General features: G+C 39.9%; 1 protein-coding gene across 1 annotated transcript in view; it reads right to left on the minus strand.

The window, feature by feature from the left end:
- Positions 1 to 17,451, minus strand: part of LOC122803964 (arachidonate 12-lipoxygenase, 12R-type-like) — a 399,535-nt gene that overhangs the window by 201,071 nt on the left and 181,013 nt on the right. The window contains exon 4 of the mRNA XM_044073642.1: positions 11,953 to 12,000. Coding sequence (XP_043929577.1) covers positions 11,953 to 12,000 — 48 coding nt within the window. The remainder of the gene's footprint in view (positions 1 to 11,952; positions 12,001 to 17,451) is intronic.

The raw sequence follows: 17,451 nt of genomic DNA on the forward strand, positions 1-17,451 counted from the left end.
AGTTTGAAATGTCCTCTGTAGTATTTGACAGGAAAATTTCAGAATTTTTTCTTCAAAATTGGTAGCTTTGTTATAAATTACTTCATCTTCAATATTTACCCCAATTTTTTTAAATATATTTAGTTTTTCCTGTATTTTCTAGTATGAGTGTGAAGAGCTCAAAATCAAGCTGCTTTCAGTTAGCCATTAGGCTCCGCAATCTCTAAAGTAACCTATTTGTGATCATGCTTAACCAGTGAGGGGCCAATCACAAGTATGGAACAAGCCGGGGACATGTTAGCAGAAAAACTAGGTCCTCAATGTTGCTGCTCCTAGTGGAATTTATGGCAAGTTATTCCAGGTAGCTTTTAATTACCCATTCCAGTAAAATTACACATACCCAACATTGGAGGTTTGGGTGTTCCAGTTTATGTAGGGCTAGAGGGATCATTTTTATTTATTTATTTATTTATTTTGCTTCTCCAGTTTCATAATTTCATGTACTAAAGTTTGCCACTAATGTAGTAGCATATTTCTTCCTGGGTACAAACGGTCTGTACGTCCGAGCTTCCAGTTGTCCCATAACTGAATTTGGGAAAGTAGCATCTGGTCAGCTCCTTTCAATATGTCCAGACTAATCTGTCAAAAACTTCTCACTTCCTGCATCAAAAAAGTATGTTTGTCAAACAATCTAGACTATGTTGATCTATATGTCTGACTTATCTACTAAATTGTTTGCATTGCTTTGTGAACAACCTGCTGCAAATATTTTATTTATTGGAAGCAAAGCACCCCGAATATCTTTTTTAACATTTGTTAGTGAGGTATGCTATGATTGCGAAATCTGCTATGGATGTCTATAAATGTGCCCTTTAAATATGATATGGCGCATATAATATGACATATTTCATTCTCACTCCATAGTGGCATGAGAACAATGTCCTAACTGCCCCCCAACAATCTATGTAATTTATGAAGTTCATTGAACACATTGGCAGTTATGTTGAAATAGTCATGTCCACTTTAATAGAATTAGTAAGCTATTGTATTTAATCATTATTTTTAAGTTATAATGAATCTAAATCAGACTGGAAAGTGTTATTTTACTTTACCCATTCGTTAATCAGGCTAAGCTAGGTTTACATTACTAATCTCAATATTAGTCCAACTTGTAAGGGGGAGGGGTAGCAGCCCCCTGTTACCCATGTGAAATTCTAAAGGGTAGGTGGCTGCTGGGATTCTCCAGCCCCACTTCAAAACAGAATTAATGGAAAATATAGTTTGATATCATTGACTTAGTGGTGCTAGTAGCACAACAGGTAGCTTAGTCACCTTTGGTGCTGAAGGTTGTGGGTTCTGTTCTTGCAGTGAGTAGATCAATAGGTGACCCTCCCATTCAGCATAAGGGGATGCTGCACTCCTGAGTGTGCTGTCTTTTGGAGGGCATATTAAATCAAGGCTCCATCAGATTGAGCTAATGGTAGCTCAGGTGGATATGAGAGATCCCACAACACCTAATGAAAAGAACAGGGGAAGCTTCCCTCTGTTCTTTCAGAATTTCCCCTAGCAGTATAAATGACACCTCAGGGCTCCCTGAAAAGTGCTACTAGGCTAGTGGAATTAACCCAGTCATCAAAGGATAAATAAAGAACTAAGTAAATTTTGGAAACCTCTCCCAAAACATGACCACTTCTTTCTAAAATTCAGGATGGTGCAGTGCTGCAGCTGTAGCGTTGTCACCTCATACAAGAGGTTCTCTGGTTTGATGCTCAGCTGGGGTGCTTTCTGTGTGGAGTCTGCAGGTCCTCCCTGCGTTCGTGTGGACTTCCTCCGGGTGCTCTGGTTTTCTCCCGCATTATAAAGACATACTTCTTGAGCGTTTCTCCCTGTGCCTCTGCTGAAAACTGGCTTAGTTCCAAGTTGGACTTCCACAGTTAACAAATGATAAATAAAAATAAAATAGCGGCATGAAAGTTTTGTTCTTAAAAGTGGCAAGGTATTGCAAAATTATGCCCAAATGGTAGTCGTACAATTTACTGCAAGCTTTAATAGTTTCAACCTAGAGCACTAAAAACTTATACTCCTGGCCACTGATTTTCAATTTTGTGGGATAATCCTTGTAGGAATTCAAAAGGTCAGACTGTCTGAATGCAAGAAAATGTAGGATTTCATAGCAGTCTAGATTTTGTAACAGATTAGTCTCCCAGTGAAATATCTGTTTTACTACATACACTTTGATATATTACTTCTTCTTATTCTGTTTGAGATCATCTTTAGTAGGGTTATAAATGACACATTATATTTAAACAGGAATTACCACAGTCATGGGAAAGCATTTGTTAACATATTTTTTGCATCACAGCTGTAGATGGAGGGTTCAGTCTTGACTTCCAGGAACTGCCACATGGGATTTGGATTTGGGTAAAGTGCAACTAAAACATGAATACCTGTTTTTTAGTTTTACTGTTTGTTATGTGGTTAATATATTTGATGCCCATTAAAAGTCTTTGCTGTACTTTTACATTTTATTTACATTTTGGTCTGTACCATTAAGTGACCAGTTTGTGGACAAGATTCATTGTCTGCACAGAGTAAACATGTTCTTCTATCTGTATGGAATTTTGCTATATTTTAATTTCATCCCACTACCAAATGACATGCAAATTAGATTTCTGTTCTTGATGTAACTGCTTGAATTTAATTTCACAAGAAGATTTTTTAGTAACCATAAATCATTTACATTGCTAATAGCCATTACTTTGGTCTTAAGTCAATAGAATATTGTGGCAACTTGTGCCTTTTTACAAAAAAGAATTATACATTTATAATTTTTCAAATAAGTTATTGCTGTGACAATGACAAGGATTAAAATGAGTAAACAACCTTTAGAAATGTGGGATATAAATAACAGACTTCCTTTAACCTCAAGATTTGTAAAACTGAAAAAACAAATAGTCCTGTAATTCAAAAAGAATCCCATCACTGGCATTGAGAGGTGTGAACAAAATGAGCTGTTTGTGCAATGCATGAAAATGTCATTCAAAGATATACTAGCTACAATGAGGAAACGCCTAATTATTGGCTAATTTGCATGTCTCTGAATCATCTTTAACCACCACAAGTGCACATCAGCCCTTTTCTGTAGTGGTCAACACTGGTGGCCCGTGCATCACATTGGCACAGGCATCCCTCCTCCTTCACTCTCTTTTCCTCTCTGTCACTCTTCCACACAAATGCACACACTGAAACTGAAGCACACACACACACACACACACACACACACACACACACACACACACATATATATATATATATATCTATATATATATATATATATATATATATATATATATATACATACATAAGCACACACACACATATATATATACATAAGCACACACACACATATATATATACATAAGCATACATACATACATACATACATAAACACACACACACACATACACACACACATACATACACACATACATACACACACACACATACATAAACACACACACATATACATAAAAACACACACACACATGTGAATCCATCTCTGAAAGTTGGAAAGAAAACACCTATAGATCCTGATAACATTCCTGCTGTATTAATATCCATTATTAAGAACATTCTAGTACCGATAGTATACCATACCGAAGATTTGAAAGTCATCTATCACACAGAGTTTAAAAAGAAGAAATAAAACTTTCAAAACTTGGTCCTAGTATATATATGAAATTACAGCTATGGCTCTTATGAATCACACAGAAATTAAACTCAACTATCTTTCTATCTACCTTCCTTTTTATACTAATTTGATAACACATGTCCTTCACTCTCCTCCTACATTGGTTCTTGTGAGCACAGCATTATCATATTGTGAAATCACTCCCCTTCAGCTATTTAAATTTACTGGCCATCCCACTGTATTCTATAGAACCAGAATATGAAGTGCCCAACGTCTTCCACTCTATCTTGCTTTTTAAAATTAGTGGCATTAGTTACCCCTCTTTCATATCTAACTGCTTAGTGCACACTGCATATGTTAGGTTATTAACCCATTTTTTTATCTTTAAAATCCACAACATCTAGTCCAAGAACACCAATTATTAGAGAGCCCACATTCTGCATTGTTCTGATTCTGGTGAGGCAAGATGCAAAGGAACACTATATCCCAGCACCACGAAGCAGCCTGAAGCTGTGCTAAGACCAGCACTAGTAATAGCTAAGCAGTAGCCATTTAGGGTTGTCTCCTCTTTTCATAATTCTTCACAAAGCGAATTCTTATTTTTTTCTGTTACGTATGCTTCATTGCTGTTTTCTAACCTAACTTCAAAATATCTGCCTAAATACTTCATCCATAAATCATCAGGGTCTGCTTATTATTTTCTCCTCAAGTGTTTGGCAGTGCCCTGTAGAGCCACAGACACCCTGAGTTGACGAATGCAGTCTTTTAAAACTACACTCACATCAACACATACCGCCACATCTCACGTAGCCCTTGCTTTAAAGCCCATAAGGCAAGGCACCACACAATCCAACACACAATCCAACATTCTGGTCAATGCAGATTCCATTGTTATTCATACTGGTGTCTCTCAAACCAGCTGGAGTAAGGAGAAAGCCATGTTCAGTTGCTTATCAGAGACCAGGATCCACCACATTACACATGCACTCAGATCCCTGGGACACAAGTATCAGTATGACTCAGTCATAGCCCATGTGGGTGTAATGACCTGAGATGTACCTCCCTGGTCAATATGAATTGAGACATCACGGAGTTCTTGCAATGTGTCCCAGTCTGGTATGAGCCTTGGACTGAGCAGCATTTTACCTTCTGCAAGGATGATGCCACAATATGAACAGACTGACTTTAATAACTGGCTCGGTTTATGGTGTCAATCTAAGGGGTTGCAATATTATGGGTGGGAAGTTGGCATAATGGTTAAGGTGTTTACCTTGCAGGCACAAGGTGCAGGGTTTGATTCTCACATGGGGTAATTGGCTAGGCTTAAAATGGCCCACAAGGGCAACTAGCTTAGTACTAACCTATGAACCTATTTGTCAGCCTGGAAAGACATGGTCAACAGACCACACTGCTTTTCCAGGGATGGTCTGCACCTATCCCCTCTTTGCTTTCAAATATTAGCTAAAGAAGTTTCCTCTCCCATAGTGTCTTTTTAGGTAATGCCAGACTGAAAGTACTTCTGATATAGCAAATTAAAACAAAGAAAATCCAAAGGTGTTACTGCTCAATACTAGGAGTCTTAACAAAACCCCCACTACCTACAAACTTTCCTAACAAGAAAATACTCACCCGTGTGGTCACGGAGACATGATTTTAAGTCATAGAGAAAACATCAGCAGTGCAAGATAATAATGCCTTCCACACATTTATATCGGGTTCCTATTAAGTGATCAAAGACGCATTCTTTCAAATGCATCTTGATCGAACTTAAAAGAATGAAAAGGCAAAATAGCGAAGTGGCTTTTAAGCAAATTCTTTCCTTGGGAAAGAATTCACTTGGCCGCTTCTGTTACTTTGCTGTTTTTGGCACTGTAGTGCCATCTCAGAGTTGGTATATTTAAGAAGGGGGTGTGTGGGGAACATAGCCCCCACATTGGAGTGGTGTGGGGGGCAAAGCCCTTTTATGTACTGTTTTAAAGTTTTTTTTTTTTTTTGGAACAGCAATTTTTTTCCCTTGGAAAAAAATCACTGTTCTGAGCTTTCGAGATTGTAAGCTTTCACTTACATGGGGTCGATTATTCATCGTTCACTTTTTTTAAGAGTTTGATTTAATACAGAATCTTTATCAGCTACTACACAGACAGGGACTGAAGGTGGAAGTGTCTCAATTTACATCAAAAGTAAATATACCTCAAGGCAAGTCAAACCGGACAATGCACTTGAACTTCTCCACATTCAAATCACCACAGGCAAAATACCATGTCACTTCTTTGAAGCTATAGGTCCCTCTCTATGACCCAGGAATCCCATAACATGCATTTAAATGGGAGCACTACAGAATCCTGAAAGCCCAAAATCCTGAAGATCAAAATCCTGAGACCAAAATCTCGAAAGTTCAAAATACTGAAAACTCAGAATACTGAAAACACACAGGATACCAACACTTACTATATTCCAGCACAAGTACATACAGAAACAAATAAAACACAAATCATATTACTCTTCAAGTATAAGCAGGGAGGAAAGCCCCCCTGCACCCCCCACACCCCCTGCTACTTAAATATATCAACTCCGAGATTGCACTTAGTGTAGTGAAGTGCAATCTCAGAGGTGATATATTTAAGTAGCATGGGGTGTGGGGAGCACTGCCCCCCACATGGGGGAGGTGCAGGGGTGATTTCTGTATTTTGAGTTTTCAGTATTTTTAGTTTTCAGTATTTTGAACTTTCCAGATTTTGGTCTTCAGGATTTTGAGCTTTCAGGATTCTGTATCCCTCCCATTTAAACATATTGGAACCTCTCATCATCCATTCCATTAATTATCTCACTATTAACTGGGGATCATATATGAATATATGACATCAAAAGTACAGGCACAGAGATTCTTAGATTTTTGAAAACACAGACTCCCTGGGCAAGACTGTCAATACACTGACCAGGGATTCAATCGTACTAGATCTGGTCCTTACTAATATGGGAGAGTGCTGCATTCCCCTTAGTGTTTTAATGTCTTCTCTGGACAGGTAAGACCATGTAAAAATAAAACCTGGGCCCCCTGCTAAACCTGGAATATACAGGAACTACTCTAAAGCCGACTTCCTATTAAGTGATAACCTGCAAATTTCAAGGCCTTGTAAATCCTGACAAGGCTGCTACTTATGCAGAACTGTTCAAAGAAACACTACACAAGCATGTTAATAGCTGCATAGAAGCAACTGTACCCACCAGGAAGAAGTACAGAACTAACTCAGAAAACAAGCCACCCTGGTGGAATCAGAAAATCAATAGGTTTTATAACAGAAGGAAGAAAATCATGGCAAACATTAGGAGGTGTACCACCCAGCAGGATAAACACTCTCATCAAACTAAACAAAAAAACTCAGACAACAAATAGTCTACCAAAGCCAAATTTGAGGTAAATTTGGCCTTGCAGGCTGAGGACAAACACAAAGCATTCTTTGTCTATGTCTGGAACATCAAAAGCAATACACAGTGGTGTGCAGAGTTCATTTTTAATGGAGCCACCTATACTGAGCCAGAAGATATAGCAAACCTACTGGCTGACAAATTCAGCTCCAACTTTATCTCTCTCACCCCTCAACCTCCCCTCAGGAAATACCATCAAATATAACTCCCCCTACTATCACTATGGAACAGGTCCTTAATGCCCTCTCTGAGGTCAAAAACACTGCATCAAAGGGCCCAGACAACATCCCAGGATGCCTTCTAAATAGCATGAAACATGACCTATCAGGCCCTCTGGAATTGCTATTTAACTGTAGCCTCCAAACAGGCTTCTTGCCTCACAAATGGAAAACAGCAACTGTCAACCCTCTTCAGAAAGGTGGGTCATCGACAGACCCTGGAAACTACAGACCCATAAGCCTCACTAGTCTCTTATGCAAAGCCATAGAAAGAATTATCATGGAAATGATTAGTAATGATGTAGGAAACCTCCAGACACTGGACCCAACCCAATTGGTTTTTCAAGGGCAGGTCATGCCTACTTAACCTGGTGGGCATCTTTGAGAAGGCCACCAAAGCAATAGATGAGAACAAAATTGTTCACCCTGCATACCTTGACCTTGCCAAGACATTTGACTCGATAAACCACTTGGACATTGTTGATAAACTCAACAGTTAGATATAATCCCTTATGTCACCTGGTGGGTAGCTAGCTGGTTCACAGACAGGACCCAAGAGGTTAGAATTGGGGAGTCCACCTCTACAAAGAGGCCCGACACAAGCAGAGTACCTCAGGAATTGGTTCTGGGACTGCTCCTTTTTGGCATTTACTTCTCTGAAATCAAGGCTCATGTCAGTGGCCTCTGGCTGACTAAATTTGCAGATGACTTTAAATTAGCAGCAGGCACAGAATCCCCATAACACAAATGTTCTCCAGGAAGGGGTGACACAGACAAACAACTGGTGTCATAGCCATGGACTAAAACTAAATGTCAAAATATGCATAATAGTATCCTTCAGGAGGTCATCCATCCCTGGTAACTATCATACTGACAGCACACCCCTAAGATGACCCAGTAGTCAGGGGCTTGGGGACACACATAGGCAGTATTCTAGCCTTTGACCATCATATGTCTGCAGTCGTCAGAAAATCATTTCCTGTTGTGCAACTTATAAACAAAGGCATGGTATGTAGAAACAAGGAGGTTATTGTTACACTGTATTTGGGATTCATCTGACCTATCATTGACCACAATGCCCCCTTTGGTATGTAACTAAACAGGCACATTCTACAACTGGAACATCCACAGAGGCTCCTAACTAAAATAATACAGGGTATAAGTAATGTAACATGCTCTGTCCAGATCACCTCAAGGACCTATCTCTGTATTCTTTCTCCTACAGGCTGTTAAGGGGAGGTCAATACCTGGCATGCAAGGTATTGTCAGGCCTCACCCTGATGGATCTCTTGCATATCACAGAACAAATGACACCACAATTATCCATTCTAAAGACATAAACCTAGGCCATGATATAACTAGGACCTGCTGGAGAGACAGGGATGTAACCCAGAGACCACCCTTTCTATGGAACAGGCTCACCATCCTTGTGAAGCAGAGCTCCTCCCTAACTGAATTCAAGTGCAACCTGACAATTGGATGGGAACAGGAAATTCATCCCTGGTTTGGAACTTATGTCTTTAATAGACACAGGCAGCCTGTAAATAGTTTCTCTCAGAACCCTGCTTGTAAATATTTTATCTTTCAAGCCTCTGTTTACACTTATCAAGGGTACCAGCACTTGTCAGAGATTTGGGATGCATGGCTAGGCTTAAAAAGACCCTTGTGGTCATTAGCCTAGTACAAACCTATAAACCTATTAAGTCCATTTTTGGCCATTCATTCTCAGCATTACAGAGCTAACTAAGTGGATGCTGAAAATTCAAACAGTTACCCTTTGGGCTTTATGTATCCCTGGTGTTAATGGTGGAGTAGAGGATAAAAACTCTGTTAAACAGCTGGGTGTGTGATGGAGGCATGGGGTCTGAACCTCCTTTTTACCGTAACCTTTTTTTAACCTTCGAACCTTCAGGTAATATGTAAGAGGCTACCTGGTACCTAATGATAGTGCAGAAAGTTAAGGCTTTGTGAAAGAGCTATTTGTACATGCTGAGGGTACAGTGCTACACTCTTTTGTGAGTGCCCTTAGAGCACAATATCAAGGTGTCTCTGATGTCTAGTGTTCACCTCACAAGTCTTTTGTCATGATACTAAGAGTATCCCTGTTAGCTAGGGTTCTCCTTGCACCACATCTTTTTCAGTGCTTTCATCTTTCTACATCTTAGGGCATGATATTTATGTCTAGTGTTCCCCTATCTCAGATATTTCATAATGCAAAACTTTGTTCAACTGTTTTTATGCATGACTTAGGGCCTGATATAGTGTACCCCCCCCCCCATGTTGCAGGATTTGTTAGTCTAGGGAGGTGTGGACAGCCACACACTCACATGTTCATGCATACAGTATGCCCCCCCCCCCATGTTGCAGGATTTGTTAGTCTAGGGAGGTGTGGATAGCCACACACACACATTTACATGTTCATGCATACAGTACACACACACACGCACACACCTTACCCTACCAATCCTGTAACTAATCTCCACTGCAGCCTCCCAGGCAGAAGAGGTAGACAGACAGGCATACACACACTTATCTTAATCCCCTCATACCTCTACATACACTCAAACATGCAGCCATACACATATACCCATGTAAAAACCTTTCAATACTAACTGTCCACTACAACCTGGCACATACCTCTAACATGACCAGGTGAATGCAAGCTTTTGGCTGCATTCATTAACATGAGAGGCTAAGGTAACTTATGAAGCTGAGTGATTCTCTGTCTGACTCTGCTCCAGAAGTGCCTTACTGCTGGCATTTCTGACTGAGTGCACATGGCTAGTTAACATAGGCTGCTCCTCTGGAATGCCACACTGGTATTTACATTAGGATGCAGAGAGAGCCCCTACAGTATACAGTAGGACACAGACAGCCCCCCTACAGTATACAGTAGGACACACCATACAGTGTAAGGTAGGATGCAGAGACAGCCCCTACAGTATAGATTAGGAAGCAGAGACACCCTCCTTCAGTATACAGTAGGATGCAAAGACAGCTCATTACAGTATAGGTTCATAGGTGTGTACTAGGCTAATGGCCCTGGAGCCTATATAAGCCTAGCCCAAGAAGATTCCCTGGCATCATGCCGCCCAAAGTTAGTTCCCAATGGCCCTGTCAAGCAAGGGCACTGAAGTGATCTCCAGGATGAACTTCCTATTGTCTATAAAGTAAGATGCAGAGACAGCCCCTTAAAGTATACAGTAGGATAAAGAGACTGCCCCCTTACAGTATACAGTATGACACAGACATAGCCTCCCTACAGTATACAGTAGGACACAGATAAAACCCTACAGTATAAAGTAGGATGCAGAGATGGCCCCTACAGTATACAGTAGGATACAGAGACAGCCCTCCTACAGTATACAGTAGGAGGCAGACACAGCCCTTACAGTATACAGTAGGACACAGACAGCCCCTAAAGTATACAGTAAGATGAAGACAGCCCCTACAGTATACAGTAGGACTCAGACAGTCCCCTGCATTGTACAGTAGGACACAAAGACATCCCCTTACAGTATACAGAAGGACTCAGACAGCCCCTTACAATATACAGTAAGACACAGGGACAGCCCCCTACTGTATACAGCAGGACGCAGAGACAGCCCCTTGACAGTATACAGTAGGACACATATAGCCCCTACAGTATACAGTAGGACTCAGAGACAGCCCCCTACAGCATACAGTAGGATGCAGAGACAGCCCCCTACAGCATACAGTAGGATGCAGAGACAGCCCCCTACAGCATACAGTAGGATGCAGAGACAGCCCCCTACAGCATACAGTAGGATGCAGAGACAGCCCCCTACAGCATACAGTAGGATGCAGAGACAGCCCCCTACAGCATACAGTAGGATGCAGAGACAGCCCCCTACAGCATACAGTAGGATGCAGAGACAGCCCCCTACAGCATACAGTAGGATGCAGAGACAGCCCCCTACAGCATACAGTAGGATGCAGAGACAGCCCCCAACAGTATATATAGGTCAATAGGTTCATAGGTGTGTACTAGGCTAATGGCCATGGAGCCTATATAAGCCTAGCCCAAGAAGATTCCCTGGCATCATGCTGCCCAAAGTTAGTTTCCAGTGCCTTTGTTAAGCAAAGCCACTGAAGTTATCCCTGGGGTGAACTTCCTGTTGCCCATACAGTAAAGATGCAGGGGCAGCCCCCTATTGTATTGTTCTAGTCACACCTGTTCAAACAACATTGTTACAGCTACAGCTAAATTTACATTGTAATGACACTTGTCACCAGTTTGTATGTGTAACTTAACAAGTATTAATATCTTTTATTTCACCCTCTTATGTTTAACTGGCATCAGATCGCACATGAAGTTCTTTGACTGTGTAGGCCCTTCATTTCCATCGCTTATGGTACCATAGTCCAGCGGTGCAATGTGCCACAATGCATGATTACTAGACATACTTTCCACAAAGGGAATTACCCTCCATGTTAGGTATACCATCTTCCTTCAGTATGTTTGAAATATGCTAGCAGTTCTTAAGTTGCTGACTTCTACAGACTGAGGCATGTGGCTGCCATTTAGACATGATGACCTATGTTACTGACTCATCTATAAAAGTTCAGTGTGTTTTAAAAAGCAAAAGTCTACAAAAACATAAAAGCAGCACTTACCAAAAGATATGTCCTTTACTGTATCCAGCACATCATATAAGCCTTTACCTACATAATTGAAAAACATTTATAAGTAAAGCATTTCAATGAATGACTGTTAATGCATTGTGAGTTTAACTGTGTTTATCTCATACCACACAGTGTAAGGGCTGTTTTAATATATATTTATAAAACAATTGGTATGATTTGTTTTCTATTTGTATAGTCCTTCATTTACAAATATTCTTTTTTGATTAAATTTGATAGTGTCATTCCTTTTAAGCACATTTCAGGTGTGAATATAACTTCCTAATAATATACATTGTTACTTAATTCTGTTACAGTGTAATAACAGAAATAATCCATTGTATAACAGTCCATATAATCTAAATAATCCATGTATAACAGAAATAATCATTTTTAAAACCTTAATCATATAACTGGCTACATAATACATTAGCATTCCTGTTAAACACATTTCAGCTGTGAATATAACTTCCTAATAATATACATTGTTACTTAATTCTGTTACAGTGTAATAACAGAAATAATCCATTGTATAACAGTCCATATAATCCAAATAATCCATGTATAAATTTTTAAAACCTTAATCATATAACTGGCTACATAATACATTAGCATTCCTGTTAAACACATTTCAGCTGTGAATGTAACTTCCTAATATACATTGTTACTTAATTCTGTTAGTGTAATACTGCTGTATAACAGAAATAATCCATTTTAGCCCATTAATCATATTTTAACTGGCAACAGAATACATTAGCATTAAGCACATTTCAGCTGTAAATATAACTTCCTAATATATATTGTTACTTAATTCTGTTACAGTGTAATACTGCTGTATAACAGAAATAATCAATTTTAACCCCTTAATCAGATGTTAACTGGCTACAGAATACATTAATATGCCTGTTAAGCACATTTCAGGTGTGAATATAACTTCCTAATATACATTATTACTTAATTCTGTTACAGTGTAATACTGCTGTATAAGAGAAATAATTTATTTAACCTATTAATCATGTTAACTGGCTACATAATACATTAGCATTCCTGCTAAGCACATTTCTGGTGTGAATATAACTTCCTAATAATATACATTGTTTCTTAATTCTGTTACACACCAGTATTACACTGTAACAGAAATAATCAGTTTTAGCCCCTTAATCATATGCAAACCAGCTACATAATACATTAACAATTCTGTTGTCCACATCTGTGAGATGTTGTCAGCAGTACAACTTTACAAATACAGCATTAGCTCTTGCATGTGCTCAGCTCACATATACGCAGCACACAGGTGCATGATTACCTTTTGTGCAGTACAGCTCTACACATAAGTATTAGCTCTTGCACTTGATCACATATATGCAGCACACAGGTGCACAGTTAGCGTTATTGCATTTTGGCTCTCAGTTCTCCTGCTCAGTTCATGGTTTAGGTTCATAGGTTCATACTAGGCTATCTACCCTAGGGCATTAATAAGCCTAGCCAGAATGTGTTTGGCTTTTGCCACCCATTTTAAATTTAATTTTGCTATGCCCTTTTTCGAGGTTAGTATACTGTGCTTCTGTCTAACAGTGACACAGAAGTGATACCCGGGATAAACCTACGATCTCCCATCCACTCATCAAGATTCCTCTTGAAGAGAGTCAATGAGGGAGTCTGCCTAACCTGGACTGGGATTTTATTCGAGAGTGAAGGGAGCCTCTGGGTTATGAATCTGTCCCTCCAGCATGTCCTATTTATTTCAGTGCTGAGGTTCAAGTCTCACGAGCATGTAGCTCGATGGGATTTGGATTTTCTGAGGTGCAGCATGTCCATCAATTCCGGGTTGGACATGGCTTTATACGTCAGGCACAGATCGCCTCTGAGCAGGCAGTATGCCACTGAGTAGAGCTGGAGTTTCTTTAACTGGGCAGGATATGGCATCTTCGGTTTCTTCTGTCTGGCGTCTACATATACACAAAAACAGAATGACACTTAAGCATGGGGTCTCAGAGCATGTAAAGGGAGACATGTTAAAAACCTGTGGAGTTGTAGTCCCCTTTATGTCCAAGGGGAGCAACAGGGTAAAATAAAAGTGTAGGTGGGTGGTGGACTCTCAAGAGGCTTCTTCAGATAGTGGAAAATTTTAAAGGAGAGTGAATTTGCCTAGAACTATCCATTGTAGGGGAAGACATAGAATAAAATGTGTTGCCAATATTTTTGAGGAGAGAAAGTTAAGCTTCTACCTCAGTACAAGCTAGTGAATAATATATCTGTGAATTATCAGACTTATAGGTAAGCCGTGTAAGCTTTAAAAAGGCATAACAAAGTTCCTACCTCAAGTGGAACAAAAGAGAATAGAACTAGGGTTGTAGGGGAAGAGAATGAATGGTATGTCTCTATTAGTTCTTATAATTCTGAGTTAAAAGATGACCACTTAAAAACATTCTACAACAGTTGCCATTGCAAAGCCTTATAGGATACAAAGTCAAAATCAAAGTCAGAGTAAACTTTATTGTCATTTAGATCTGCACATATTGCAGGCAAATTAAATTACATTGCTTTGCTCCCAGTGCAAGAAACATACATACATTCAACTACTATTCAGTAATAGTAGGACAGGCACATACAGACATTACATGCATAAAATGTGCCATTTAGGGTATTGCACAATTAAATATTGCACAAACTTGAATTTTCACATTAACAGGTACCAGTGAAGCAAAAATATTGCATACAGTATTGTACATTCAAGTTTCAGGATAGATGAAGATTTGGATATCGCACTAACCTATGCTACTAGTAGTACTGATCTTTGAATAAATGGACATGAGAGGATGTCATTTACTGGATTAGTCAAGAGAATATTCAGTCAATTGTTTGAAAGAGCCAGATGGCTTCTGGCATGCCTGTTAAGAGTTCAGCAATCTGGTGGATAAGGGGAAAAGCTTCAATTGAGCCTGGAAGTCTTACAGTCCATGCTGCTGTAACATCTACCATAGGAAAGGTGAGAGAACATACCACATGCAGGGTGAGTACGGTCATTTATTATCTTTCTAGCTCTTCCAATACATTGACTTTTGTGTTTACTCATTCATGGATGCCAGTGGAGAGCCAATGATTTTTTCCACTACTGTTACTACTCTCCAGAGAGCCTCGCGATCTGAGGCATTACAGTTCCCGTACGGTGCAATGATGTTGTTTCTCAGTATGGTCTCAATGGTTTCCCAATAGAAGGCTTGAGGGATGGACTGTGACAGGATTGCTTTCCTCAGTTTCTGTAGGAAGTGCAAACACTGCTAAGCTTTTTTGACAATGTGGTTGGTGCGCACTAAGACAGGTCCTGTGATATGTGTAAACACAAGAACTTAGTGCTCTTGACTCTTTCTACTGTTGCTCCCTTGATTTCCAGAGGTTGATGTCCTCTCTGAGACATCCTAAAGTCCATGCACAGTTCCTTGGTCTTGCTGAGGTTTAATGCCAGATTGTTGCTGTCACCCCAGCCTAGCAGATGTTCCACTTCACCCCTATGTGCTGTTTCCATGCCTTTCTTGACAAGACCTATGACTGTGGTGTCATTTACAATCTTGATAATTCTGTTGGATTCATATCTGGCTACACAGTCATGTGTAAGCAAGGGGAATCCTAGAGGACTCAGGATGCAGCCCTGTGGTACACCCGTGTTCATTGTTATGCTTTTAGAGCTATTATTTCCCACATACCTTTTGGGGTCTGTCTGTGAGAAAGTCTAGTATCTAATTGCACAAGGGGGTGTTAACACCTAGGTGTATTAGTTTCATCACTAGGTTCTGGGGGGGTGACAGTATTAAAGGCAGAACTAAAGTCGATGGATAACATCCTGACATAACAGTCCTTATTTTCCAAGTAAGTCAAGGTTTCATGAAGTGCTAAAGAGATGGCATCTGCTGTGCAGTAGTCTGACCTGTAGGCAAACTTCAATGTATCTAGTGTTGCAGATATGCTTGCTGAGATGTGGTCTTTGATCAGCTGCTCAAGGCTCTTCATTACTGTCAATGTTAGAGCAACAGGGCGATAATCATTCACACTTGCTGGTTGTGGTTTCTTGGGTAAGGGAATGCTAGTCATGTTCTTAAAGAATCTTGGTACAATTTCTAATTGCAGTGATGTATTGAAAATGTCTGAGTACCAAGCCAGCTCTGCAGTACAGACCTTGAGAACCTTGCCCATCAGTTAAGGCTTGTATGCCTTTCCATAGACATCTAGAGTACCTTTGGTCATTAAAGTGATGCTGAATTTTTCTTCCCTAGGTTCTCTTTGCCTTTTTATGCCTTTGTTTACATTTGCTCTGACCACATTTAGGGCATCCTTGTCTTTAGATCGGAATGCTGCATTACTTGCCTTTATAAGCTTGTACACCTGACTGGACAGCCATAGTTTTTGCTTTGCACATATGGTGATGTCTTTGATAGTTGTCACATCATCCACACATTTTGAGATGCAGGCCATAACAGATTATGTATATTCTTCCAGGTCTATTTGGTGATTCATTGTGGCTGCCTCCCTGAACATTGAGCAGTCAGTACGCTTGAAGTAGTCTCGCAGTGCTGTGACCGCACCCTCAGGCCATTACCTTATTTGCTTCCTTGATGCTTTTCTTGATTTTAGCAGTGCTTTATATGCAGGAAACAACATAATGGCAAGATGATTCGAGCTGCCCAGGAGTGGATAAGGTGCTGCCTTATATGCCAGATCTGTCGGTGAAAACCTTATCTAGTGTATTCTCCCCTCTGGTCACGAAGTTCACATGATGATGGTAGTGGGGTAGTATCAGTTTCAGGCTGGCATGGTTAAAGTCACCTGCAATTACATGGGCAAACTCTGGGTTCCTGTTCTGGAGTTCACTTATGGACTGGTATAGAGTGGCAAGTGCTGCACTGGTGTTTGCACTGGGTGGAATGTAAACAGCTATTATGCTCATTCCATTAATGTCTCTAGGCGTGTAATAAGGCCTGCATTTTAGAAACAAAAATGCAATGTTCTCTGAGCAGTGTGGGGCAACCTCCTCACAGTTTATACACCAGTTGTTGTTCATGTATATACATGCACCCCCTTCATGAGATTTGCCACAGAGTGAATGAATTCTGTCAGCACAAAATAATGTAATGAGACCAGCTCATAATTATGTTTTAGATGGTCACATAAGGATTGACAAAACAAAGGCAAGATTAGAATCTGGATTCCACTGGTCAGACATAATAAATGAAATGGAAAATTTCTGTACTTCTTGTTATGACTGACTGTAAAGTGCAATGTCAGTTATCGGGTTATCATTTGAATCTAGCACTATAGACTTTGTGGGACCACTAGTGGAATGTAACAATGTTTATCAGTACCTGTTATTAAAAAAACTGACTATGCTACAAAACAAGAATAATCAGTGTCATTATGCACGGACTGTGCTACATAAGAATAATCAGTGTCATTACGCACAGACTGTGCTACATAAGAATAATCAGTGTCATTACGCAC

The sequence above is a fragment of the Protopterus annectens genome, chromosome 6.part0 (assembly GCF_019279795.1).
Source record: "Protopterus annectens isolate FY-2018-M chromosome 6.part0, PAN1.0, whole genome shotgun sequence".
Taxonomy (NCBI): domain Eukaryota; kingdom Metazoa; phylum Chordata; order Ceratodontiformes; family Protopteridae; genus Protopterus; species Protopterus annectens.